Source organism: Misgurnus anguillicaudatus, chromosome 15 (genome assembly GCF_027580225.2).
Source record: "Misgurnus anguillicaudatus chromosome 15, ASM2758022v2, whole genome shotgun sequence".
In the NCBI taxonomy this organism is placed as follows: Eukaryota; Metazoa; Chordata; class Actinopteri; order Cypriniformes; family Cobitidae; genus Misgurnus; species Misgurnus anguillicaudatus.
In genome coordinates this window covers 17,748,816-17,775,811 of record NC_073351.2, presented here as the reverse complement: position 1 = coordinate 17,775,811, position 26,996 = coordinate 17,748,816, and the positions used below count along the sequence as shown (strand labels likewise).

At 39.2% G+C, this 26,996-nt stretch overlaps 1 protein-coding gene across 1 annotated transcript in view; it reads right to left on the bottom strand.

The window, feature by feature from the left end:
• The window catches only part of tmem91 (transmembrane protein 91), a 34,955-nt gene extending 8,860 nt beyond the window's left edge, over positions 1–26,095 (bottom strand). Inside the window, exons 1-2 of the mRNA XM_055174003.2 lie at positions 25,333–26,095; positions 2,838–4,233 (exon numbers count right to left, since the gene is read on the bottom strand). Of these exons, the coding sequence (XP_055029978.2) occupies positions 2,838–3,245 (408 nt within the window). The 5' untranslated portion in view covers positions 3,246–4,233; positions 25,333–26,095. The remainder of the gene's footprint in view (positions 1–2,837; positions 4,234–25,332) is intronic.
• Positions 26,096–26,996: the final 901 nt, after the last annotated feature.

Below are 26,996 nucleotides of genomic sequence, written 5' to 3'. Positions count from 1 at the left end.
TATAAAAATAGGAGAATACAAGTTTGATATCAATCATTGATTTCACTTTAAAGGGATAGTTCACCCAAAAATGAAAATTCTTTCTCATCCTCATGTTTTTCTAAATTAATTTCTATTTTTATGATGAACAAAAAAGAAGATATATTAATAGATGATGATAAGCACACATAGCTGATTGTAACCACTGACTTCCATAGTATAAATAAAAAATACAATGGAATTCAATGGGTACTGTCAACTGTGTGCTTACCATTATTTATCACAATACTTCCATAATATTTGTTTTCTTACTATGGAAGTCAATGGTTACAATCAGCTGTGTGCTTACCATCACTTATCAAAATATATTTTGTGTTCATCAAAATAAAAAATTTATTTATTATATACATTCTTTACATTTTGATTTGGGGGGGAGGATTTTCACTCACATTTGTCTATCATTGACCGTATTGCATAATGTGCTGTGGGCTGCAACACACAGCACATTAGTAAAAATACAAAGCATAGTGATTTGTTGTCTGGATACGGTAAGCTACTGTATGAGGATTTAAACTGTAAATAAGCAACTGTGATGCCAAGAAAGAAAATGACTCATTCAATACTCTATTCTCAACGGGAGTTTAAATTTAATAAGGAACAAGTCAGGGCAAACAAGAAAATCAAACAAGATGACATTGCCAACTGATTAAAAAATACAGATTAATAGTACTAGATGCTGTATGGCAAACTGGGGATAGTTGTCACACTTCTTAACCCAGTTAATATTTCTCATTGTAAAAGCAGGCATTAAAGGCGGGGTGCATGATTTTTGAAAATCACTTTGGAAAAGGGAGTCGGGCCGAGTCCCAAAACACACTTGTAGCCAATCAGCAATAAGGGGCGTGTCTACTAACCGATATCGTTGCATGGGTTGCATATGTGTGGAGTGGGTCTATCAAAAGAATGTCCAGATTCTATTGGGGTAGTGCTGTGTTTCTTTAGGTGATTAAGGTTAAATTTCTAAAATATGATTATTATGAAACACATTTTTGATTTAAATTACTTACAATTAGTAAAGAATTCACAGTGAAGTATTTTTTTTTTTGGGGGGGGGGTTGTATTGAAAAACACATGTGTAATTCTGAATTAAAAACAATATACAGCTGAAAGAAAAAGTATGTGAACCCTTTGGGCTTACTTGGATTTCTTCATAAATTGGTCATAAAATGTGTTCTGATCTTCATCTAAGTAACAACAATAGAGAAACACAGTCTGCTTAAACTAATACAGCACAAACATTATACGTTTTCATGTTTTTATTGAACACAACATGTAAACATTCATAGTGCAGGGTGGAAAAAGTATGTGAAACCTTAGGTTAATGACTTCTCCAAGAGCTAATTGGAGCCAGGAGTCAGCCAACCTGGGTTTCAATCAATGTGATGAGATTGGATGTGTTGATTAAAGCTGCCCTGTCCAATAAAAAACACACACCAGTTTTGAGTTTGTTGTTCTGAAGAAGCATTGTCTGATGTGAACCATGCCTCGCACAACAGAGCTCTCAGAATACCTACGATCAAGAATTGTTGACTTACATAAAGCTGGAAAGGGCTACAAAAGTATATCTAAAAGACTTGATGTCTGTGTGTCCACGGTAAGACAGATTATCTACAAATGGAGAAAGTTCAGCACTGTTGCAACACTCCCTAGACGTGGTCGTCCTGTAAAGATGACTGCAAGAGCACAGAGCAGAATGCTCAATGAGGTGAAGAAGAATCCTAGAGTGTCAGCTAAAGACTTACAGAAATCTCTGGCACATGCTAACATTTTTGTTGACAAATCTACAATAAGGAAAACATTAAACAAGAATGGACTTCATGGGAGGACACCACGGAGGAAGCCACTGCTGTCCAAAAAAAAAAACATTGCAGCACATTTGAAGTTTGCAAAAGAGCACCTGGATGTTCCACAGCACTACTGGCAAAACATTCTGTGGACAGATGAAACCAAAATTGAGTTGTTTGGAAAGAACACACAACGCTATGTGTGGAAAACAAAAGGCACAGCACACCAACATCAAAACCTCATCCGAACTGTGAAATATGGTGGAGGGGCCATCATGGTTTGGGGCTGCTTTGCTGCCTCAGGCCCTGGACGGAGTACTGTCATCGATGGAAAAAATGAATTCCAAAGTTTATCAAGACATTTTGCAGGAAAACTTAAGACCATCTGTCCACCAAATGAAGCTTAACAGAGGATGGACGATGCAACAGGACAAGGACCCAAAGCATAGAAGTAAATCAACAACAGAATGGCTTCAACAGAAGAAAATACGACTTCTGGAGTGGCCCAGTCAGAGTTCTGACCTCAACCCGATTGAGATGCTGTGGCATGACCTCAAGAGAGCGATTCACACCAGACAACCCAAGAATATTGCTGAACTGAAACACTTTTGTAAAGAGGAATGGTCCAAATTTTCTCCTGACCGTTGTGCAGGTCTGATCTGCAACTATAGGAAACATTTGGTTGAGGTTATTGCTGGCAATGGAGGGTCAACCAATTATTAAACCCAAAGGTTCACATACTTTTTCCACCCTGCACTATGAATGTTTGCATGTTGTGTTCAATGGAGACATGAAGGCGTGTCGTGTTTGTGCGGTGTTGGTTTGGGCGGACTGTGTTTCTCTGTTTTTGTGACTTGGATGGGGATCGGAACACATTTTGTGACCAATTTATGAAGAAATCCAAGTAAGCCCAAAGGGTTCACATACTTTTTCTTTCAACTGTATGACATCTTCCTCATGTGACACCTTGCCCTTCTCTGCCCTACATGTTTAGTCAGGAAAAAAATGCCTTACCTCAAAATCTGGCAAAAGGTCATCCCCATCCTCCATGCTGTAAGATACACTATGGACATCTCTAGTCTCTGCCAGCAACTTCCTTTCCAGAGAAGAACCAGGACCAATGTCCACGAAAGTGGTTTCCACATAATCTTTACTGTGGATGCCCAGGGAGTCAGCAGCTGCCCAAATGCTAGTTGGTGGGTAAAGTGTCTCTAGAGTGCTAGTTAATGAGCATGGGTCCAATAGTTGCTGCTGACGAATATCTGTAGAGCTGCAATAATTCCTCCAGTCCAGAGGGGGCAGTCTTTTGTCCTGCTCATTTCTCACCAATATGCCTTTAAACAGACCTCCACTGCTTCTTCCACCTTGGTTTTTGGGACTGTTAGCCAACAGTGGATGTTCAAGTTCATCTAGCCTATCCATTTTCCAAGGTCTCTTTCAAGGCGTGCAGGTGACAACATTAACTGAAGCTTTGCCACTGAATGGAAAACAGTTCCACTCTTAAAAACGTGTCATTTGTTTAAAAGCAATGGCTTAATTGTAATGTATACTCGTAAATCTTGGTCATAGCACTGGCTCATGCTCTGTCAAATTCTCCCATCCATCTCATGTGAGGTTGCGTCGGGTGAGGACTTATTTTAGTCTGTGGTTTAAGCTCTTGCATATTTACATGTCGAAAGCTATTTGTTTCTTCGCTTGATGGCTGAATGCAAGGCTCATGTAGCACATTTTACATGATTGGATATATGTCAGCCCATAAATATGCTAATGTGCTTCACTTTGCATGTAAAAAGATTCGGAAGTCAATTCGGATGTTAGAAACCTTGGTTAGCAACAGACTGTAGACGAGTTGTGCAATGCTGGAGGATTTCAACAGTAATCTTTCCTTCTGTTTTCACCCTGCTTTTCTAGACAGATATGTCAAAATAATTTTAAGCTAATTCTGTAGTGACACAATAAGTTGATTGAAATAAAAATAGCTGGGATTTAGACAGAGCAAACCAGTGTCTTCAAAGTGCCAAAATCTTTGAAGTGTTATCTAAGAAAAGCTTTCTTAAAGGCCAGGCGTCAGCTTCATAAACTGTGCATATATAGATTTCTTCCTGTTTGTAGTCCCAGTGTGTTTCCAGAGCTGTGAAATTGATGGCCACAAAAACAGATTCTGCTCAGCGAGCGCTCACGAAACTCATTACGTTTGCGGCCACAGAGAAATGTCTTGATGAAGAAATGCTCAGTGCTCGGGTATTGATTTATTGTAGGTTGGCAGGGTCTGGTGTGTGCTAGTTGAGACCAGAATGCTCTTTTGGGACATGTATTTTTAATGCTGCGTGCTCTCCCAGGAGCCCCATGTCTGAACAGGTGTAAAGTCTCTTCGGCACCTCTCGCTTTTCATTGTGACACTTGGACTGTGCTGCCAAAAGAAAAGAACAAAGTCAGGAATAACATTTAGCTTTAAAGTCTTCCACCTCATATTTGTTTCAAACCTCGCTTGACTATGATGCTTGAATGGCAGTACATCTAAGCAATAGACACTCATTAACTCAGCATCTGGTTTTTGAACTTTTTTTGAGCTGAGCCTATTTCAGGAACACATCTGTCTCAAAGGCAAATAGTGTCAGTGAGACGTGAAGGCTTGTTGATGTGGAAATATAGTCTGCGGTGAATGGGCAGTTGCCCAAGTTCCCTTTAAAGATGTTAGCATGGCAGTTCGAGAGCCACTGAAGAAAGTGTCTTCTTGCAACACACCCTCGGGCAGATCTTATGGCTCATGATGCACATCATCTACTTCTGAAATCTCTGCGGCCTTCAACTAAAAACACCAGAAGAAGCTCAGACCTGCCAGCTGAGTGTGTTGCCAGATAACTATTTAAAGCAGAGGTCTCCAGCTCCCAGGACCACAAAACATTTTCAATATAAACACCCGGGCAAATGCCTGGGATCTTCAGTGTGAAATGGACCTTATGATGTGATAATGTCCTTCATTTATGACATGCCCTCCAGCTTCTGTTTATGTTGATACCGTCTCATTTGTCTTTAGAGTAATCTTGATGCTTTATTCATTAGCTTTATCCTCAATTAGGATTGTGCAAGTTTTTCAGTTAACGCCAACTCCACATTAGTGCACATCCCAATGCTTCAGGCTCTATACCGCAGAGCTCTTGAAGTGAGTGTAATATGTGTGAAAGCTTAATCAAGGACAGGTTAATGTTTTGAATCGGAACATTTCAATTAGATCATAGCAGAGAAATTAATAGTTGTGTGAGAAACAACGTTTTTGTTTTATTGGTTCCTTTTTGTTTTTTATTCAAATTAACTTTAAAATTCTCTCAAAATAAAAAGCAACCATGAAAATATCAATAACGGTGGGGAAATTACTTCACTTAAAGGGGTAATGAACTGAGAATTCAAATTTTCCTTGATCTTAAGAAGTCGTTATACCATAAAATATCCTGTAAGTTTCAAAACTCAACACTTCCTTGTTCCTTGTTTATAAAAAACTATAAACACTATTAGTGGACCATTGCTATTTTAATTTAAAATAGTAAGTTACCTGGTTGCCTTAAAATTTTGATTTAATTCAACTTAAAAATATTAGTTAACTCAAAAAAAATTTTTTAATTGTGTCAACTAAAATTTTGTTGAAAAAGTTGAATTAATATTTTTTACAGAGTACAAAATGATAAATGAGCCATTTCATTGCCCTTTTTTTTTGGGAAAAATAAAAAGTCAGTTTTTGAGCAAGTATACAGTAAAAAATACTTTGCTGCCTTGGGATTTTTTGTTGAATCAACTCGGATTTACAAGTCATTTCAACTTACTTTTATTTATATTGACTAGAGATGAGTTGTTATAACTACAGGTGAGTTGTTATAACTTATAAAATTAAGTTGAGTTTTCTCAACTATATTTTATAAGTTGTGACAACTCATCTCTGTTGACATGACTTGTAAATAAAGTTGATTTAACAAAAAATTTTAAGGCAGCAAAGTATTTTTTACAGTGAGTACACTTATAATAATTTTTATTTTGTATTTTTATACTATTTATTATTGTGTGGTGAGCTTGCAGCATGTGAATTTCCCTTCGGGGATTAATAAAGTTAATCAAATAACAATACACTGCAAAAAAATGACTTTCTTACTTAGTATTTTTGTCTTGTTTTCAGTACAAATATCTAAAAATGTTTAAATTAAGATTAATTTTCTTAAAGAGCAAAATGGCCTAAATATACAATTTAAGTGAATTTCTATTTAAAACAAGCAAAAATAGCTGCCAATTGGGTGAGAAAAAAAATCTTGAAATAAGTTTACTTTTTTCTTGAGTACTTAATTCAAGAAATATTTTCTTACCCCATTGGCAGATTTTTTGCTTGTTTTAAGCACAAATTAACTTAAATTGTATATATTTTTTTGTCTAAAAACTAGACTTATTTTATGCTATAATTGGGTTTACAGTGCTTCTATCAACCTAGAAAATGTGATAAAGATCAACCCAGTGACTTCTCTGCAAGCATGTGAAAAAATAGGTAATTGAAATTTGGCTCCCGTTGTGATGTCAGAAGGGGATAATACCGCCCCTTACTATGCGCTATCAAAGCACAGCACTCTTATTTAGTGCAGAGATCAGCTCATTTGCATTTAAAATGACACCCAAAAATGCCACATTTTTGGTCACACCTACAAAGTGGCAATTTTAGCATGCTATAATAAATTATCGGTATTTTGAGCTAAAACTTCACATATGTACTCTGGGGACATCAAAGATTGATTTAACATCTTAAGAAAGAAAAAGTCTGGTGTGAAATTCCCCCTTTAAGAAATGTTAGATATTTGTACTAAAACAAGATAAAAATACTATCTAAGAAAGTCATTTTTGCAGTGTATATGTTGAGCTGTCAGATTTCATGAGAAATATCAGTTGTTTTTAAACAAACGTTAAGAACGTAAAGTAACCTGCAATTTTGTGATTCAAACAGAGATGGCAGTAGAGAGGTAAAAGTTACAGATTGCTGATTTCAGTGACTGTTATCTGTACGATTCAGTTGCTAACATCGCTTTAAATTCATTCATTCGACTTTCATTGATCTTTAAAAGCGCATAAAATGTGATTTGGAATTCGTCCCAGTTAGGTGTCAGGTTATATGGCTTTTTTATGTAAAACTCTATTTAATCAGCTATTTTTGGGCTTAGTAGATAGAAAACTCTGATCGGAATATTAAAGAAAGTGCTGTCACGTCACGTGTACCCTTGGGTTTTATGTCAGTCAGTCAGTCAGTCACTGAAAAACCAGGATGACAGCTTCAAGATGATAAGCATCTGCAAGCAGGTTAGCGTTTGACTCTCATTACTAACCTTGTCCTGTTCTCCATCAGTTCTCCACATGCCTGTCTGCATCAGTCTAACACACCGAGAATAATCTCTGTCAATGGCATTACCTAGTTGCAAGAGATTTACCTGAGGCATAGCTGATTGTTTTGTAAATGAGCACGTTTTGTAATTTGTTATGTTAATGGATTTAAGTTTAGTATGCATGTTGAAGCCTTGAAGCTATAGTTGTTAATGGCCTGTAAAACTACTTTAATAAAGGATTCTGCACACTTAATATTAATGAAATACAAGAAGAAAAGTTACATTTTAATTGAATACATTTTTTTACAGTTTCCTCGAGGCAATCATTTGCCCTCCCAAAGTGTGTGTGAATATGCTTAATCTTTATAGGCTTTAAACGTTTATGAATATTCACTGTTTGCGCAGTGCAAGACGTCATGTGTTGCTTTTGTCAGGTGTTTTTGGATAAACGAAGATTTAAGATTGATTCACATATTTCCTAACTATCATATATCTTTTTTGCTTGACATAATAAATCTAACACTCATGAGTCATTTTTTCTGTCATTGAGTGCAGCTCAAACTTGCGAATTTTACCCGGACTATAAAGCATTTTAATTGCTAATTAAATATTTCAAACTTTATCAATAAATTACTTTTTCTCAGTCATCCACAATTTTAAGTATAAAGAAAAGTAAAATATTTGATTTCAGCAGCAAACAGAACGTCATAAAAAAGAAATTGGTTCACTTAGATCTATGAAATTGAAGCCAAATCGAATTGTATCTGATTTCACATAGTAGAGAAGACACATGGACCATCTCACGGTATTGCAGTTCTGGCAAAGCATTTCTGTCCCAGAATAATTGCACCCTGCATTACTCTGATTCATATCGCTCTGCTTTGCTCTCCTGTCCAGTTTAATCCTTTAACTACCGTTCTTCCTTCTTTTTGATTTCTTACACCTCTGTCCTGTCTTTCTGCTCCTCCACTGTGGTCAGGCTGGAGTATGGACAGATTGACAGAGTGATAATTCAGGAGCAGATCCTGTTGTCCCTGACATCAATATTACTGCCATGCTGCTGTGAACACGCTTGGGCGAATGCTCAGAGGGAACTGTTGGAATATAGAGTGCTACAAACATCAGGGGGAAAACATAAAGACCTACACCCATAAATATGATGCATGTGGGTCTTAAAGGAATAGTTCCAAAAATGTAAGTAATGGGCTGAAATACACTCACCTAAAGGATTATTAGGAACACCATACTAATACTGTGTTTGACCCCCTTTCGCCTTCAGAACTGCTTTAATTCTACTTGGCATTGATTCAACAAGGTGCTGAAAGCATTCTTTAGAAATGTTGGCCCATATTGATAGGATAGCATCTTGCAGTTGATGGAGATTTGTGGGATGCACATCCAGGGCATGAAGCTCCCGTTCCATCACATCTAAAAGATGCTCTATTGGGTTGAGATCTGGTGACTGTGGGGGCCATTTTAGTACAGTGAACTCATTGTCATGTTCAAGAAACCAATTTGAAATGATTCGAGCTTTGTGACATGGTACATTATCCTGCTGAAAGTAGCCATCAGAGGATGGTTACATGATGGTCATAAAGAGATGGACATGGTCAGAAACAATGCTCAGGTAGGCTGTGTCATTTAAACAATGCCCAATTGGCACTAAGGGGCCTAAAGTGTGCCAAGTAAACATCCCCCACACCATTACACCACCAGCAGCAGCCTGCACAGTGGTAACAAGGCATGATGGATCCATGTTCTCATTCTGTTTACGCCAAATTCTGACTCTAGCATCTGAATGTCTCAACATCGAGACTCATCAGACCAGGCAACATTTTTCCAGTTTACAACTGTCCAAATTTGATGAGCTCGTGCAAATTGTAGCCTCTTTTTCCTATTTGTGGTGTAGATGAGTGGTACCCGGTGGGGTCTTCTGCTGTTGTAGCCCATCCACCTCAAGGTTGTGCGTGTTGTGGCTTCACAAATGCTTTGCTGCATACCTCGTTTGTAACGAGTGGTTATTTCAGTCTAAGTTGCTCTTCTATCAGCTTGAATCAGTCGGCCCATTCTCCTCTGACCTCTGTGGATTGTGGAACTAAAGATAATGCGTATCACTGATCAATTCAAACAACCAATTAGAAATGAGAAGACAAGACACCAGTCATTGTCCAGCCCCCAAAGTCTTAAAAGTCAACTTGACAATCAAGTGAGTGTTGTGAAGTTGTGAGTGCATAGACAGAGTTGAGGCGAGCGCTTATCCCAAGCCCTTGCTCGCGAGCATTTGTGCATGTTCAGTAGAGGTTCGCTTTTGCGTGGATGCTTTTCTGCGCGCGGATAGTGTTTTGTGCATGCACACGAGGATGCTTTTCCACGTGTGAGTTTTGAGTCTAAATAAACATCGTACGCTGTTGTTTTGTCTATACTGGCACACGCCTATAGACTGAATTAACATGCGCATGACATCAACATTATCACAGATTTGTGTTTTTTGTAGTACTGAAGTGTAGTCTGTTTTTTACGTGTAGGTGAACGTATGTGCACGCGAACCCTGTCCCAAATGGCGAACTTCATGTAGACTTTTGGTCTCGTGGCCTTAAATTGGGCATGCTCGCTCAGTCTACAAGTCTGTAGAGTGTCCCATCTGTCATTTTTACGCTCCGAAGTGTGCTCATCAGCGCCCCCTTTGCACCCTTGATGCGGTCTTTGGAAAAGCCAGCACGCAGCAGGCTTTGCGCACTTAACCAACCCAGAAGCCCTTGCAAAAGAGCAATCATACCAATCAGACAATGGAAGGGAGGAGTTTACACTGATGGGCAACTTCTTTTCCTATTTCCGGCATGACGCTCGAGTCTGTCCCAAAATATGATCCCGGTGCGCCTTTTTGGACTTGGTCAAGGGTCCCTAAGGTCTGCATTACATTATGCCATCAAAGTGTGGATTCTAAGGAAGTACATAAGTCTGGAGTGTGCCATTTGGGACAGTGCCATTCTACTCTAGGCGCATTTCATCAGTAGCAACATAAATAATGGCTTTCGTGGAACACACGTAACTTTCGCTAAACAACAAAGTCTTTTTAGGGTAGTTAATATACAGATCGGCTGCCAAACCTCCCATTAACTCTTTCCCCGCCAGCGTTTTAAAAAAAAGTTGCCAGTCAGCGCCAGCATTTTTCATGATTTTCACAAAAGTTTAATGCCTTCCAGAAAATGTTTGTGATAGTCGTGGCCAAAAACAGGCAGGACAGATGATGATGATCCAGTGGAAAAAATTGTTTATTCAATAAGGGAAAATAATCTTCCCGTAGCAAGAATAACAAACAACAAAATTAACCACAAAAAACTCCATTGAAGGTTAGAAGCCCATGCTGTTATAAGAGCTTGACAACACTGCCCCACATTTTAACACAGCACCCCTATAAATACATTTTGGCCTCTACCAATTTCCCACAAAAGGTATATATTAAATAATACTTTAATCAATAAACCTTTAAACCATACTAATATTTTCAAAACATACATATTGTATCACAATTAACTCAATACAATCAATTATCTAAGAAAGAATAAAGAAGTTAATTCCTACAAACAAACAAAGAAATAAACTACTTAAAAAGAATAAATGATATCCCCCTCAGAGTCTGAACATGATGGTATAGTCCAACTTCCTCTGGAATAGCATAAGTTGAGGCTTGAAGCCCCGCCTCTTCCTTTGTTTGCTGGCACATGGAATGTGGCCATTCACTCCACACCAGAATAACCAGACTCAGGTAAAAGAAAAACAGTATTAAGAAACAGTATTAAGAAGTGTGCACCCTTCCATACTCAAGTTCCAATAAACTGTCAACTTTTAACATGTCTTGAGATTGTTTATTAGTATACATGAGGGAATCCAAAAAGCAACAAAATGCAATTAAACTTCAAACTAACTTAAAATTGGTAGGGCTAAATGCTTAAATGTGTAAGTGGGCTACGTACCCGTCACACTCTCCCCCTCCTCTGGTTTCTCGCCAACATGGCGGGAAAGGAAGTCAGCAGTAAGATTTTCTCTTCCTGGTCGATGGAGAATTGTAAATTGATAGGGTTGTAATGACAAATACCAGCGTGTTATCCTGGCATTGGAGTCCTTCATTTTATTCATCCAGAGCAGGGCTCGATGATCTGTCTCCAAAGTGAAATGTCTTCCCAGAAGATAATATTTGAGAGAGTCTAAGGCCCACTTTACTGCTAAACATTCCTTCTCAATAGTCGAATAGCGTGTTTCCCGAGGAAACAACTTACGGCTAATATAAGCCACCGGGTGACGATCCTCCCCTTCTCCCTGAAGTAACACTGCTCCCAGTCCAATTCCTGAAGCATCAGTCTGCAGAATAAAGGGTTTATCAAACTGGGGACAGTATAACAATGAACTTTCCTGAAGAGCTCCTTGAATATCCCGAAAAGCTTGTTGGGCTTGCTCAGTCCACTTAATCTGGTTCGGAGCATTCTTCTTGATTAGATCTGTTAGAGCAGCAGCTCGTGAAGAAAAATTAGGTACAAAACGACGATACCAACCGACCAGACCGAGGAAAGATCTCACTTGTTTCTTGGTCGAGGGCAGTGAACAGGACTCAACAGCTTGGACCTTCCCCACTTGTGGCCGAATGACTCCATTCCCCAGGACATAACCTAGATATTCAATCTCTGTCTTTACCAGGGCACATTTTCCAGGATTAATTGTCAGTCCCGCTTCTTGGATGCGTTTGAAAACTACCTGTAAGTGCTTTAGATGCTCCTCCCAGGTTTTGCTAAAGATCACAATGTCATCAAGATATGCTGAAGTAAAATCAGATAGGCCGTGCAACACCTGGTCCATTAGTCTTTGAAAGGTGGGCGGAGCCCCATGGAGTCCAAAAGGCATGGTCTTAAAATGATGTAGGCCCCAAGGAGTCCGAAAGGCAGTCAACTCTTTGGATTTGGCACTCAAAGGCACTTGCCAATATCCCTTACAAAGATCAACTGTACTCAGATATTTTGCTTCACCCAAGCGTTCAAGCAACTCCTCAATGCGAGGCATGGGATATGAGTCAAATTTTGAAACTGAGTTCAAGTATCGGAAATCAATGCAAAATCTTGTAGTTCCATCCTTTTTAGGCACTAAAACTACCGGACTACACCATTCACTTTTGGAGGGTTCAATCACTCCTAGGGAAGTCATCATGTCTAGTTCTCTTTTAAGAGCTGGAAGTAATCTTTCAGGGATACGATAACTCAGTCTCTTAGGGGCCGCATCCTTCTTCAAGACAATGTCATGCTCTACCAGTTTCGTTAGACCCGGCTTTTCTTGGAACAACTCAGGAGGACACAAAGAATGAATTTGTTGTTGCTGAGACTCTGAGAGATGTTTCAAACTGAGCTCTGCCACATTCTGCACTGGAAAATACTGTTCTTCCACCTCTTCCTCGTCTTTCACAGAGCGAATAAGCATACAGTTTTTCCGAGGGAACCACTCTTTCAAGAGATTTACATGCAGAATCCTACTTGAGCGGCCTTGTCCAGGAGTTGCAATCTCATACGTTGTAGGACCAATTTTCTTGAGTACTTTAAAAGGCCCTTGCCATTTAGCTAAAAGTTTACTGGATGCAGTGGGCAACATTACCAGCACTTGTTGTCCGGGAACAAAGGTACGGGTTCTAGCAGACCTATCATACCAGGATTTTTGTTTCTGTTGAGCCTCTGCCATATGCTCCTGAGCCAAGTTGGTCATCCTCTGCAATTTCTCATGCATGGCTACCACAAAGGAAGCAACATCTTTCTCTTCCCCCTTCTCCTTCTGGCCAGCCCAAGACTCTTTTAACAGTGACAATGGTCCTTTCACTTCATGGCCATATAAGAGTGTAAAGGGTGAAAACCCTGTGGAAGCCTGGGGAACTTCACGATATGCGAAAAGCAAGTAAGGCAACCACTTATCCCAATCTGAGCCAGTCTCATTTATGAATTTTCGGAGCATATTTTTGAGAGTTTGGTTAAACCTTTCTACTAATCCATCCGTTTGAGGATGGAATGGCGTAGACTTTAGTCCCTTTATGCTCAAAAGTTGATAGACCTGCTTCAAGAGCTTTGAAGTGAAATTGGTGCCACAGTCAGTAAGTATCTCCCTTGGAAATCCTACTCTTGAAAATAATTGAATGAGACAGGAAGCTACTTGCTTTGCTCCAATAGTCCTCAGGGGGAAAACCTCAGGATACTTGGTTGCATAGTCACTCACTACTAACATGAACCTATGACCTGTTCTACTTTTCTCAACTGGGCCCACAATGTCCATAGCAAGTCGATCAAATGGGACTCCTACAACTGGAAGAGGATTAAGAGGGGCTTTGGAGGGTAGTCTATTAGATGTCAACTGACACTCTGGACAGGTCTTGCAGAATTTGATTACATCTTTTCTAAGGCCAGGCCAAAAAAAATGTTTCCTGATACGAGCCAACGTTTTCTGCCTACCTAGATGACCCGCCCAGGGAATAGAATGACCCAAAGACAGGACAATATTTTGAACGTCCTTGGGGACCACCATCTGCAAACTATCTCCCTGTTGTCTATACAACACTGCCTTTTTAAGGACAAACTTCTCACCTGCACTCCCTTTTACAGACTCCTCACCTTCTCCATGACTTGTCATAGCAACTTGTTGGTACACTGGCGACAAAATAGGATCGTTCTGTTGTAGCTCGGACATATTACTGGGAATATTAAATTCTATGAATTCCTCCATCTTACCACCCAGTTCTTGACCTTCAGTTTCTGCATACCTATACTTTTCTTGTCTTCTCTGCCTCCTAGATTTCCTCTCCTTAACTGGCCTCACCTCAAGCTCAGAATCAAAGAAAGGGAGGTTTTTTAGAGTTTCAGACTCCTTTTCAGCATGCTTAATCTGTGCCCGAGTCATTACCATATTACAGGCAGAATTAGGGGCGAGCAAGCTCATAAGTAAAGGAAAATCTTGGCCTAAAATCACAGGATACGGTAGCTTCTCGACTACACCTACTCTCAATAGACAGGGTTGCCCTTGTACCACTACCTGTATTTCAGTTGTAGGGTAAGTCTGCTCCTCACCATGCACACATTTAATGACCACCTCACCTTCACTCTTTTCCAAAGGTTTAAAAACTAGCTGTCTTTCGACCAGTGTCTGCATGCTACCGGAGTCTAACAATGCACTCACGGTTTTCCCGTTCACTTCTACAGGAACTGTTAGACTTAAGGACGGCGTTAACTTGTCTACTTGTACTGATGGAACAGAACAAACATGAGAAGTTTTAACAGATAACTTGGGACACATCGGCTTTTTATGCCCTTCCTGTCCACAGTTATAACAAATGGGCACCTGAGTAACCTGCTGTAAAGGTCCAGGGGGCTGATTTCCTGTACTTTTAGGCTTCCTACTAAAGGGATTACCCTTATTGTCACCCCGACCAACTGATGAACTACTACGTTCTCTACTGCCCTTGTGAATAAACCCCCAGGCTTGTGAACGAGACCGTGCAGCTACAAATACCTCAGCTAAAGAAGCCGCATGAGCAGCTGTACTAGGATTATGCTCTCTTAACCACACCTGCAATTCGGGTGAAAGCATTCTTAAATACTGCTCTAAAATAATCACTTCTCCCACAGCCTCTACAGTCTTCCCTTTAGGTTGCACCCATTTTTCAAACAGTTCTTTAAGTCGAACATAGAGTTCTTTTGGAGTTTCATCAAGCTCAATTTCTAATGAGCGAAATCTTTGACGGTAAGTTTCTGGACTAATGGCATACTTGCTCAATATGGCAAACTTTACCTTGTCATATTCTAATGACTCTTCAATGTCCATGTGCACATAGGCACTTCTAGCCTTACCAGTCAATAAGGGAATTAACCTTAGGGCCCAATCAGTTTTTGCCCACTTACAGGCTAGAGCTATTCTTTCAAATGTGGTAAGAAAATGTTCAATGTCATCTGAATCTTGCAATTTCTGCAATGTAGGCTCAATCATACCTCGAACAGGATCTGGAGCAAGGGGCACAGAGGCGTTGGACCCATTATCTGAAACATCAGAATGCACATCAGGTCTTGGTAAAGGTGCAGGGTCAGGGGTAGTACGAAAATCCACTTCCTCCCTAAGAAGATTAAATTGATGCTGCATTGTTTTCCATCTTTGTTCCTGTCTGGCTGCCTCCCGTTCCACCTGAGCCTCTTGTTTCCTCTGTAAGTCCATACCTTTACGAAACATCTCCGCCAGGTCCTTCAGAGTCAGTTGCTCAGGCTCATCAGGCCCTTGAGGTACTCCTCCAACCGCTGATGACTCCTCAACTTCATCTGGTTGCTTCAGTGGTACTTTCTTCGGAGCCATAATGCACTTCCTCACCACTGCCCTCTACTGACTATCCCACCGCTGCCACCAAATTGTGATAGTCGTGGCCAAAAACAGGCAGGACAGATGATGATGATCCAGTGGAAAAAATTGTTTATTCAATAAGGGAAAATAATCTTCCCGTAGCAAGAATAACAAACAACAAAATTAACCACAAAAAACTCCATTGAAGGTTAGAAGCCCATGCTGTTATAAGAGCTTGACAACACTGCCCCACATTTTAACACAGCACCCCTATAAATACATTTTGGCCTCTACCAATTTCCCACAAAAGGTATATATTAAATAATACTTTAATCAATAAACCTTTAAACCATACTAATATTTTCAAAACATACATATTGTATCACAATTAACTCAATACAATCAATTATCTAAGAAAGAATAAAGAAGTTAATTCCTACAAACAAACAAAGAAATAAACTACTTAAAAAGAATAAATGATATCCCCCTCAGAGTCTGAACATGATGGTATAGTCCAACTTCCTCTGGAATAGCATAAGTTGAGGCTTGAAGCCCCGCCTCTTCCTTTGTTTGCTGGCACATGGAATGTGGCCATTCACTCCACACCAGAATAACCAGACTCAGGTAAAAGAAAAACAGTATTAAGAAACAGTATTAAGAAGTGTGCACCCTTCCATACTCAAGTTCCAATAAACTGTCAACTTTTAACATGTCTTGAGATTGTTTATTAGTATACATGAGGGAATCCAAAAAGCAACAAAATGCAATTAAACTTCAAACTAACTTAAAATTGGTAGGGCTAAATGCTTAAATGTGTAAGTGGGCTACGTACCCGTCACAATGTTCTTTTCTTAAATATAGAAACAAACAATATATCAAATGAAAGAACAGACCCTCTGCTTTCAAACAAAAGAAACCGTTTCATCCTACCTTCATAAGTTCTCTTTTTATCACCTCTCAAATATGGGTAGGTTTCTTCAAAAACACCCAATTTTGAGCAAAAGGCTGAGATAATTCAATTTTTGCGAAGGACTTTTGATAGAGATCAGATGCAGAACGATCTTTAAAACATACACAGAGTTCTTTCTCTTTCAAGTGAGGCGCTACTTCCGGGTTGTATAAGTTGCGGAAGTGCCCCACCTGGTGGATAATAGCGGTATTGCAGAAATTCTCGTCTTTGGCAGGGATGCGGTTTCTCTTAATTGACAAGTTTTCTCGTCAATGGCGGCGAAAGAGTTAAGTAGCGGAAATCCTTGATTGCCATCTTCCCTTATCTCTAGGAAACAAAACATTTGTTATTTTCGACAAGGTATTTGTCCCAGAGTTCAGTTTAGACACCAGTCAAACCATTAAACAAACAATGAGTCCGGAAGTTAAGTTCCGCTCAGACGCTTAATCTCGCACAGCACATGCGTCGGATGAAACTGTCTATAAAAAAAAATCTGATTACAGTAAGTGCGCTCTTCTGATGGCAAAAATTCCGTCACATGCACTGTACACAAACTCTCGCGTATGCATAAACGGGACTTAATAGTTTGGCCTTGAGATGACAAAGCGTTGTTATCAAAAACTTTCACTTTGAAACTTCAAATGTTTGCATTTTTTAGGACCTCAAAGCGTTGTCGTGTTACCAAACAACCAAACCGACAAGTAAAAGATGACAGAATATTGATTTTTTGGTAAACTATCCCTTTAAGCCCGTCCTACCCCACCCCCTAACCCACACCTCCTGTGATGGCTTTCTTCCAGGAGAGATGCACTCAGCTTTATTGCTAACCCCCCCAACCAGTCACCATAAATGGACTGCTGTGAGCTGCATAATAAGTCCTCCTGCCTTTCTGATTTCTGCCTTAAACATAAAACATCCGGTCAGTTGAACAGAGCTCCACAAGGACAGCTGAGCAAATCAGTAGCACCAGAGCTTTTAAAGAGAACCTCTTTATTTTCTATTTTTTTGCCTTCTTTATTATTTCTGCTCCTGTTTTTATTTGATTGCTCTACCTATTTTACCCCAACATTTCAAGATGTGTTTATAAATAGACTTCCAAAGCCAAATCCAGATAATATCTTATCGTAAGAGTAATGTTTGTAGGTTACACTGAGGGGTACGTTTATGATTAAAAACATGGGGTGTTCTCTTAAAGGGACAGTGCCACAAAAATACATTAAAAGAGGACATAGAGGACACTCTGTAAGTGGCAGCAAGAGGAAACAGCTAAAGTACTGATAAACATGTTGATGTATAATGGAAATATTCACTGATAGCACAGAAGAGGCGTGATGAGAGGAAAGACGATATCCGCCTGCAGAAACCACTTTCAGTGTGCCAACCTACATGATTGAAATGAAGTGAAATGGAGAATGGGTCTGTGTTGCTAATCAGGACAGAAATGAAGTCATTCTTTTGTAGGATTGGGCTCATATGAAAACTGATTGACTTTGAAGCAGGCGGTTTACTTTCTAAGATTAATAAGCCACAGTTGTGACATTTTTGTGCTTTACGTCTCTGTTCTGCTTATGGGAGTCTTGATAATTCCAGCACAATAACACCTTGAACCCAGCAGTGTCACATTAAAATTAGGACAGAAGGATATAATTCTCCATTATAATGCCATTATCAGGCTAAATGAATTCAGCTTCACTGAAGGGGGCTTGTGTGGGGGTCTATTCGTGTGTTTGGAAATGAGCTCATTTATCAGTTATCTTTTAAGTCCTCTAACTGTCTCTCACTGTATTACTCATGCTGTAGGCTATCCTGGGCTATAGAAAAACATATTGCTGTGGTTGTACGGTATGCAGTGTTTTTTAATACTAATATGATTTTATCTATAAGCTGCATTGTGAATTAAAATGCACTTTGGGTAAAAGCATTTTTTTCTCATCTACCAACACAATCATATTTACAGTCACTTTAAAGGGACATTCCACTTTATAAAAAAATATGCTAATTTTCCAGCTCCCCTAGAGTTAAACATTTGATTTTTACCGTTTTGGAATCCATTCAGCTGATCTCCGGGTTTGGCGCTACAACTTTTAGCATAGCTTAGCACAATCCATTGAATCAGATTAGACCATTGGCATTGCGCTAAAATATAACCAAAGAGTTTTGATATTTTTCCTATTTAAAACTTGACTTTTCTGTAGTTACATCGTGTACTAAGACTGACGGAAAATTAAAAGTTTTGATTTTCTAGGCAGATATGGCCAGGAATACTCTCATTCTGGCGTAATAATTAAGGACTTTGCTGATGTAACATGGCTGCAGGAGGCGCAATCATATTACACAGCAGCCGAAAATAGTCCCCTTAGTAACTTTCAATGGCAGGGGACTATTTTCGGGCAGTGCGTAATATACATACGCCTGCTGCAGTCATCTTACAGCAGCACGTCCTTGATTATTACGCCAGAATGAGAATATAGTTCCTAGCCATTTCTGCCTAGAAAATCGCAACTTTTAATTTTCTGTCGGTCTTAGTACACGATGTAACTACAGAACAGTCAAGTTTTAAATAGGAAAAATATTGAAACTCTTTGGTTATATTTTAGCGTGATGCTAATGGTCTAATCAGATTCAATGGATTGTGCTAAGCTATGCTAAAAGTGTTAGTGCCAGACCCGGAGATCAGCTGAATGGAATCCCAAACGGTAAAACTCAAATGTTTAACTCTAGGGGAGCTGGAAAATGATTATATTTCTTAAAAAAGTGGAATGTCCCTTTAAGATATTTGGACATCCATCATACGGCCAAAAGTGAAGGTATTACCATGTTTTTGTTGTTGATTTTTTTATTATGAGTGCGTCCCACGCTATTTCTGTATTTTTTATGTCTTATTCTTCTCCATTCTCTTCCTGTCATTTTCTCCACCCCCCCCCCTCTCTCTCTCTCTCTCTTTCTCTCTCTCCCTTGAGTTGGCGAGAGCAGTCACTGTTTCAGAGGAACCATTTGCACATATCTTAGCTGGGTGATTTCTCTCATCCCTCAGGCCTCATTGTGCCCCACACCAGCTGTGCTTGAGAGAGAGAGACAGACAGACAGACAGACAGGGAACATACAGACCCTTTACAGACAGAATTTGTGTGTGTGTGTGTGTGTGTGTGTGTGTGTGTGTGTGTGTGTGTGTGTGTGTGTGTGTGTGTGTGTGTGTGTGTGTGTGTGTGCGTGTGCGTGTGTGTGCGTGTGTGTGGCTGTGTGACTTTTCCCCATTATCTGTAATCTGGTTATAATAGTACATCTCATTATTGCTGTAGGTCCAATTAAGTGCAGAAAATGGCATCGGGGTTTGACGGATCTATATTGATGATGCTACAAATGCAGAGAATATCAGAGGGGAGGAAAAGAAAAGAATTGACTTCTTTGATTTATCTGCAAAATTTTCTGCATTGCGTTGCATTTCGTCTGTTTTGGTGTTGTTTTTTCAAAAGAGTTTCTTTAATGAAAAAGCCAATCTCCATATATGTTTTAGTTAAACCATTCATAGGAAGTCACTATAAACCACATTATAAAGACCACAGTCTGGAGTTATGAATGTGCTTTAATAAACTGTGTAAGAAAATGCAAATACTTTGGACCTCATTGCATCTATTGTAAAAAAAAAAAGTCATACAAAAGTGTCACATAACATTAAGCTGCAGATCAATTTAGCCGGCTGCCCTGAAATAAACAGAATCATTGTTCAAATTGTAAGTGCTTTGTATTTTAGACATTTTATTTTAATGAACAAAGAGACTGAAAGTGGATTGATTGATATCTTTTATACTCAATTTACAAAAACATTCTGATAAACAGTAAAAAAACTGAAAAGATTTTGTGTAGATAGTTACATCTACCCTTACGCTATTATCAAAAAAATGATTCAAGCCCTTCCTAGAAATGACAAATTAAAATTGTGTTCAATTAATTTAAAATATCTCATTAAGAGTATATATATTTTAATTAGTCTAACACAAAATGTATATGTACTATAATGTATTGATTTATTTTTAATTGCATTAACACAATTAGTTTGAGTTTGGGTTCTGGAAAAAAGCTCAGAGCGCGGACCGCCATTTTCTCAAGCTGGATTGTGACAGGTTCTCTTACTTTTAGACTCTTATAGGATAATATTGTTGATCTATTCTTAAAATAAATTAAATATACAACATGGTTGAATGTTAACCCTACTGAAAAATCCAGCTAAAACCACCATAAGCTGGTGAGCTGGTTTAAGCTGGTCTCCAGCTTGATTTTAGCTGGTTTTGCTGGTGTAGGAAGCTGGTCTTGCTGGTGTTGCAAGCTGGTCTAGCTGTGTTTTGGTCACTTTTTAAGCTGGTCTAGCTGGACTTAGCTGGTCAGGCTGGAAGACCAGCTGGCCCACCAGCATGACCAGCTTTGTCAGGCTGGGAGGACCAGCATAAACCACCTTAAACCAGCTAAAACCAGCTTGAACCAGCTGCCAGCTTATGCTGGTTTTGGCTGGATTTTTCAGTAGGGAAGCCAGGTTAATTTTCTGTGCAACGATTCTTTAAATTTCAATATAACCTCGTTTTCGTTTGCGCATCCCTACTGAAAAATCCAGCAAAGTCCAGCTCAAGCTGGTAGCTGGTTTTAGCTGGTTTAAAGGCGGAGTCCACGATGTTTGAAAAACGCTTTGGAAAAGGAGACGGGCCGACTACCAAAACACACTTATAGCCAATCAGCAGTAAGGAGCGTGTCTACTAACCGACATCCTTGCCGGGTTGCGTATGTGTGGGGCGGGTCTATCAACAGAAGGTCCAGATTCTATTGGGGTAGGGGCGTGTTTGTTTAGGTGATTTCAAATATCAACATTGGCCTTCAAACATCGTGGACTCCACCTTTAAGGTGGCAGTAGCTGGTCTAAGCTGGTCCTCCCAGCCTGGCAAAGCTGGTCAAGCTGGTGGGTCAGCTGGTCTTCCAGCCTGATCAGCTAAGTTCAGTTAGACCAGCTTAAAAAGCGAAAACACAGCTAGACCAGCTTGCTTCACCATACCAGCTAAAGCCAAGCTGGGAGACCAGCTAAAACCAGCTCACCAGCTTATGGTGGTCTTAGCTGGATTTTTCAGTAGGGATTGTAAAGAATACCCCCGTTAATGATAACGCTCATTATTGTAGTATTGTGGGACTGTCATTTTCTTCAGCTGGATTTGTATTGTGGTTAGAAGTATTATCTCGCTTTTGGATTTAGTACTGGTGAGCAGTGTTGGGGGTAACGCCATTACAAGTAACGTGCATTACGTAATAATATTACTTTTCTGAATAACGAGTAAAGCAACACCTTACTTTTTAAATGTACACATTAATATTTAAGTTACTTTTTTAAAAAGTAATCCAAGTTACTTTATTAGTTTAAATTAATTCAATACAAAATTATAACGCAATTAGTTACTTTTTTGGGGAGTAAATTAATAATGCATAAAGTAACTTTCCCCAAAACTGTTGGTGAGTATTTGTTTTTTCCACTGTCAGAGAATGTGTATATCAGAATAGAAGAACTTTTTCTCTCTAAATGGTTCTTTAAAGCACCTTTACATCTGAAGAACTTTTAGGTGAAAAGGGTTCTTCAGGTTATAAAAATGTATAAAGAAACTTAATGGCTCTTTGAGGAACCACAATAAGATTCTCCCATTGCATCACTGTGAAAAACGTTTTAAGCACCTTTATTTTTAAGAGTGTATATCTGCTCCCCTAAAAAAAGGTGCTTCAGGGTGCCAAAGAAGAATCAATTTTGGCAAACACAAAAGGTTCCTTGTGGTCCTCTTATCTGAAGAACCTAAGCAGGCTTGTGCACAATTCAGAATGTCAGAATTGGCCTCCATTCAATTCATGAACTGGAATTTGAATTGAATTGACCCAGCCCTACAGGAAGTTAAATTGGAATGACAGGAAGTGGAATTAAATTCATGGCAATACAAAGAAATTCCACAGTCAGCAGTCATTCTCAAATTCAATTCTGAATTGTGCACAAGCCTGCACCTAAGAAAGTGTATTTTTAAGAGTGTACAGTAGCGTTATTGTAATACAGCAACAGCCATTGCAAAAACATAAACAAAAGATCCATTATCCATTATTTTGCTTTCCATTTTAATGTGAACATTTCAACATTGACAATTGCATGCATAATTGATTTGAATGCAATACATCTGCAGTGCTCTTAGCAGTAAATTTCATTTGGATTTGATGTGGAACACATTTCTGTTCCCTTAAATACAAGACTATTACATCTTAGATGATGGCGTACCTCGCCGGTTGCCGTTTTTTAAAATCTCTGTTTACACTGCTAGTCCTGCAGTAAAAAGGGTCTATAGTTTCAAAGACAAGAAGTCTGTGAACTTGCTTCATGACCCTGAACAGTGCAGCAGTCATTCACTTTCTGCTCTTGTGAAATTGTCTCGGTTCTCCATTTCATTCTCATTTAGTCTGTGCTGGATCTTTTCACCTCATCTTAGTGCTGTGCAGCCAACATGATAGCTGCATAGGGAGCACACGCCATAAATCGGAAATGGTATACTGCACTTACGACACATACAACACAAGACGCATGTACTACACAAGCAGCTTTATGTTGCCAAATAGCGTATTTGCTTAAGATGATGCATAATAAGCCTCCAGGCGTTCTTAGAAGCAATAAGTAAACATATTTTATTATGACGATTTACACCAATTCCCAAATAAGCACTGCAACCCTGCAAAACATAAATGCAGCTGCAAGCAGTATTCGGCTTTTATGCAGCAATACTAAACACAAATGTGTTAAGAAAAGCCTTGCTTAACCTTTTCAGTATTTTTTCTTCTAATTTGTCCCAAAGATGCTTTCTTGGTCCTCTTCTCTTTCATCACAGTCAGAGAGACCATTACCAGAGCTCTCTTACACACAGGGCGCCTATCCCACTGACAGGCATCACATACAATATTTACCAACAACAGTCTCTTTACAGTAACATCTTTACAGCAGACAAAAATATGACGACTTGTCTGGGAGTTTGCCCAGCGTCACTGATTTTAATCAAATGAGAATTCTTTATACGCATCGCACATAATCACCGGCTAATTGTTTATTACTCGGGCTAAGTAAAAGGTTGTCTGGACAGCGTACAGCGGGCAGGAGTACACAGCGGCACACTGCATGTGACAGCACAGCGCTGATAAACAAGAGTGTGTGTGTGTGTGTGTGTTCGTGTGTGTGTCCTCACGTCAGAATAGATTGGTAGTGAGATTTTATTTTATGTCTGGGGGTGGGGAATTGAGAGGTTAAGCCTAATATCATAAGAGACCATATGTCGTAAAATAATCTTCTTTTTTATTGTAATCTAAAAGAATGTTACTGTACTAAATTTAAAAAAATCATAAAAGTGGTTTGTAAGGTTTGACCACACTTACGGAAGGGGTAAATATTTTAAGATTTTTACAAATATAGTGATTTGTGTCAAAGCAAACGCTGTGTGACCAACATATAGGATCCATACGCCACAAAATAACCTCATGTATTAAAAAAAACACAAACTTCAATGCTGCAGGTGTACAATGTTGCATGTGGTAAGATGGTATATTTTCATGTTTTCACATCATAGCTGGTTTGTTGCAGTGTCCAAAGATATTTTGAATACTGGAAGCATGACCAGTGGCCGGTTGCATAAACATAGCCGTGACGTTAAGACTGCGTCTTAAGTATGATTCTGACTAACTAGCAATTAGTTAGAGCTAATCAGTCTTATTATTTGGATTTATATTAGACCAATCTACCTTTCTATGTAACATACTTAAAACAGTTATGATCAGTCTTGAAGAAAAAAATTCATGACTAACTTTTAAAGCTAGTCTTAAAGTTTTATGCAACCGGCCACAGGGCTTTTAGTTTAGTCATTGGGGATACAATTTATAATGAAAACAGAAGTCTTACAGTATGTGTAGGTGTAAACAAGCATAATGAAATCTTTAATATGCTACATTTTGGCAAACACCCGACAGAGCCCATTTTGAAGTATGTGTAATAAATTATACAAAATTAAAAACTAATAAAGGCTTGTGTGAAGGGATAGTTTTGGAGGTAATATATAGAATATTCAAATTAGTAAACAAAATAAACAACAAAAGTCCACCATGTTAAGAAAACAAGCGTCTTATGCATGAACAAAGCGAGACAAATATATTTCTGCAGTTCCTTGGCAGCATACAATCTACTACATAAATCACTACCGAGACTGTGGATACACTCACTAACAATAGAAATAGTCTCTCTCTAATGGAAACTGCTGCAGTTCCCCTTAACAATAACAAGAAAGTGCATCCTCGCCAAAGCGAGCATATTTACCGAGCAACAACGTCCTCGTGTCACTGAACATTATGACACAATAATAATAGCTTGCGTAGTGTGAAATAGCATTATATGTCATGCAAGTGAAAAGCGTTGGAGAGTTCGTCTGAGTGAGCTGTTATCGTGATCTGTGATTGAATTTGTTCAACAGAGCCATCAGCTGTCTACAGAAATCAAAAAGGATTGTTTCAAATCTTTTGTTGTGCGTTGCGGGCAGAACGCTGAGAGGTCAGAGGTCCGAATAACAGCACAGCAAAATTGAAAAATGTCCCACACATCTGTTCATTCATGATGTGAAATATTACAAGGAACAGGGGAATGCAGACAATAGGTAAAACATTTACACAAAGACAAAAAAAATAAACTACAGTATGTATGTACCCTAAATATATTAATAAATAAAATAAGCCAACAAAATGTTTTATTTAGTTTAGATTTTCATTTTTGGGTGGACTAAATGAAAAGATGAAGTGCATACGTATCACAAAAGAGCAAAACAAAACCTACCTCTTTCATCTGATGTTGAACTCAATGATGATGTCCGTGGATGGTGTCCCCCGTCACTGCTGAACTCCAAACAGATGGATACAACTGTCCGGTCTAAACTGTCCAACACTTCAAGACCAACATATATTTTGATTAGGAAAAGGATTGATGTTAAGTTGACGCTGGTTATGTGTGTGGTTCAGTGTAAGTGATGATGCCTCCCAAGTTCGTTGTAAAGCCAGGCTCCAATTAAAAGATGAAGATAAGCACTACTAATGCTTGCACTTTACTCTATCTCACTCACTTCACACTTACTCTGGAGTAAGTTGCTCTTTTAATCCTGTTTACTCTGGGTATTTATACCACCAATGCTCTTCTACAGTAAGTCCGGCTGGCAAGACTTTCAAAGAACAGCAGTAGAAGTGGCTCTCCTGCGCCACTTCTCTCTCCACATCTCTTTCCCTCCTCCACTATCTTTATCATCCAGCCCCCGCTCCGCCAGTCTCTTTTCGATTAAGCATCGCTGCATCTCATGGTCCTAAAGCCTGTTCCCTGCTGTGGTTGTGTACAGTGTGTCCCTGCTACAGAAAACACATCAACATGCTGCAAGCCCTCCCTCTCTCTCTCTTTCTCTCACTTCCTTTCTTGGTCTTTTTGCCTGAGGGCGATCCAGAACTGTTGGCATGTTGGCATAAGGTTGTCTTGCAATGATGAGAAGTGTTGTTCTCGATCAAGCTGCAGATGAGCCATGGAGTGGACCGCCACTGAAATATCCACCTCACATTTATCAGTCTCACAGAGAGAGAGAGAGAGAGAGAGAGAGAGAGAGAGAGAGAGATTCAGTGGCAAAACACCACAACATAGCAGATATAATAAAGAAACAGTTTGAAGTTGCCCAGAAATGGCATTTGCGGCCTATTTACTATTTACTTATTTTCAAGTGATTCAGGACTTTTAATGAGGAAATAATCTCAAAAGAATTCGTATAGTTTACGAGTTGGCTAATTCGTATAAATTCGTGAATCGTACAAAAACACCCCCCCCCCATAAACCCCGCCCTAACCCCAAAAGCAAATCGTACAAAAATGTATAAATGTGGTTCACTCTAAAAATGGCTGGGTTATTTCTGACCCATAATGGGTACATATTGGACAGAACACATGCTGGGTTAGAAATGACCCAATTTTGGGTTGTTGTTACGCATCCATGGAGTATTATAACCCAGCAGTTGGTTTAAAACAATCTAGCATTGGGTCAATTTTAACCCAGCGGTGTGTTCTGTCCAATATTAACCCATTATGGGTCAAAAATAACCCATCCATTTTAGAGTGTTGTATGAGTTATTACAAATTAGCCACCAGGTAAAATCGAGGGGCAACCTTCCGATCTCTATGATGAAGCCAATACTGAAGTGACTTAAACTGCGATTCATCGACTGGCCGCTAGAGCCAGGCTCCAAAAGGGGGTCAATTCCCATATACCCCCATTTTAAAATGTCCAACTTTACAGTAGAAAGTAATATGTTTACAGCCTGGTTCAAAAAGTGTTTTTGGTCTATATAGCTAAGTTTGCCCTTCATGACAACTGTGAGGGGGGGGGTGAATTTTTTTGTAACTCATTATATTAAGCCTTAAATTCTGCATAATTAAGGGCGTGGCTGACGGGTGAACAGCCACTGCTGTCAC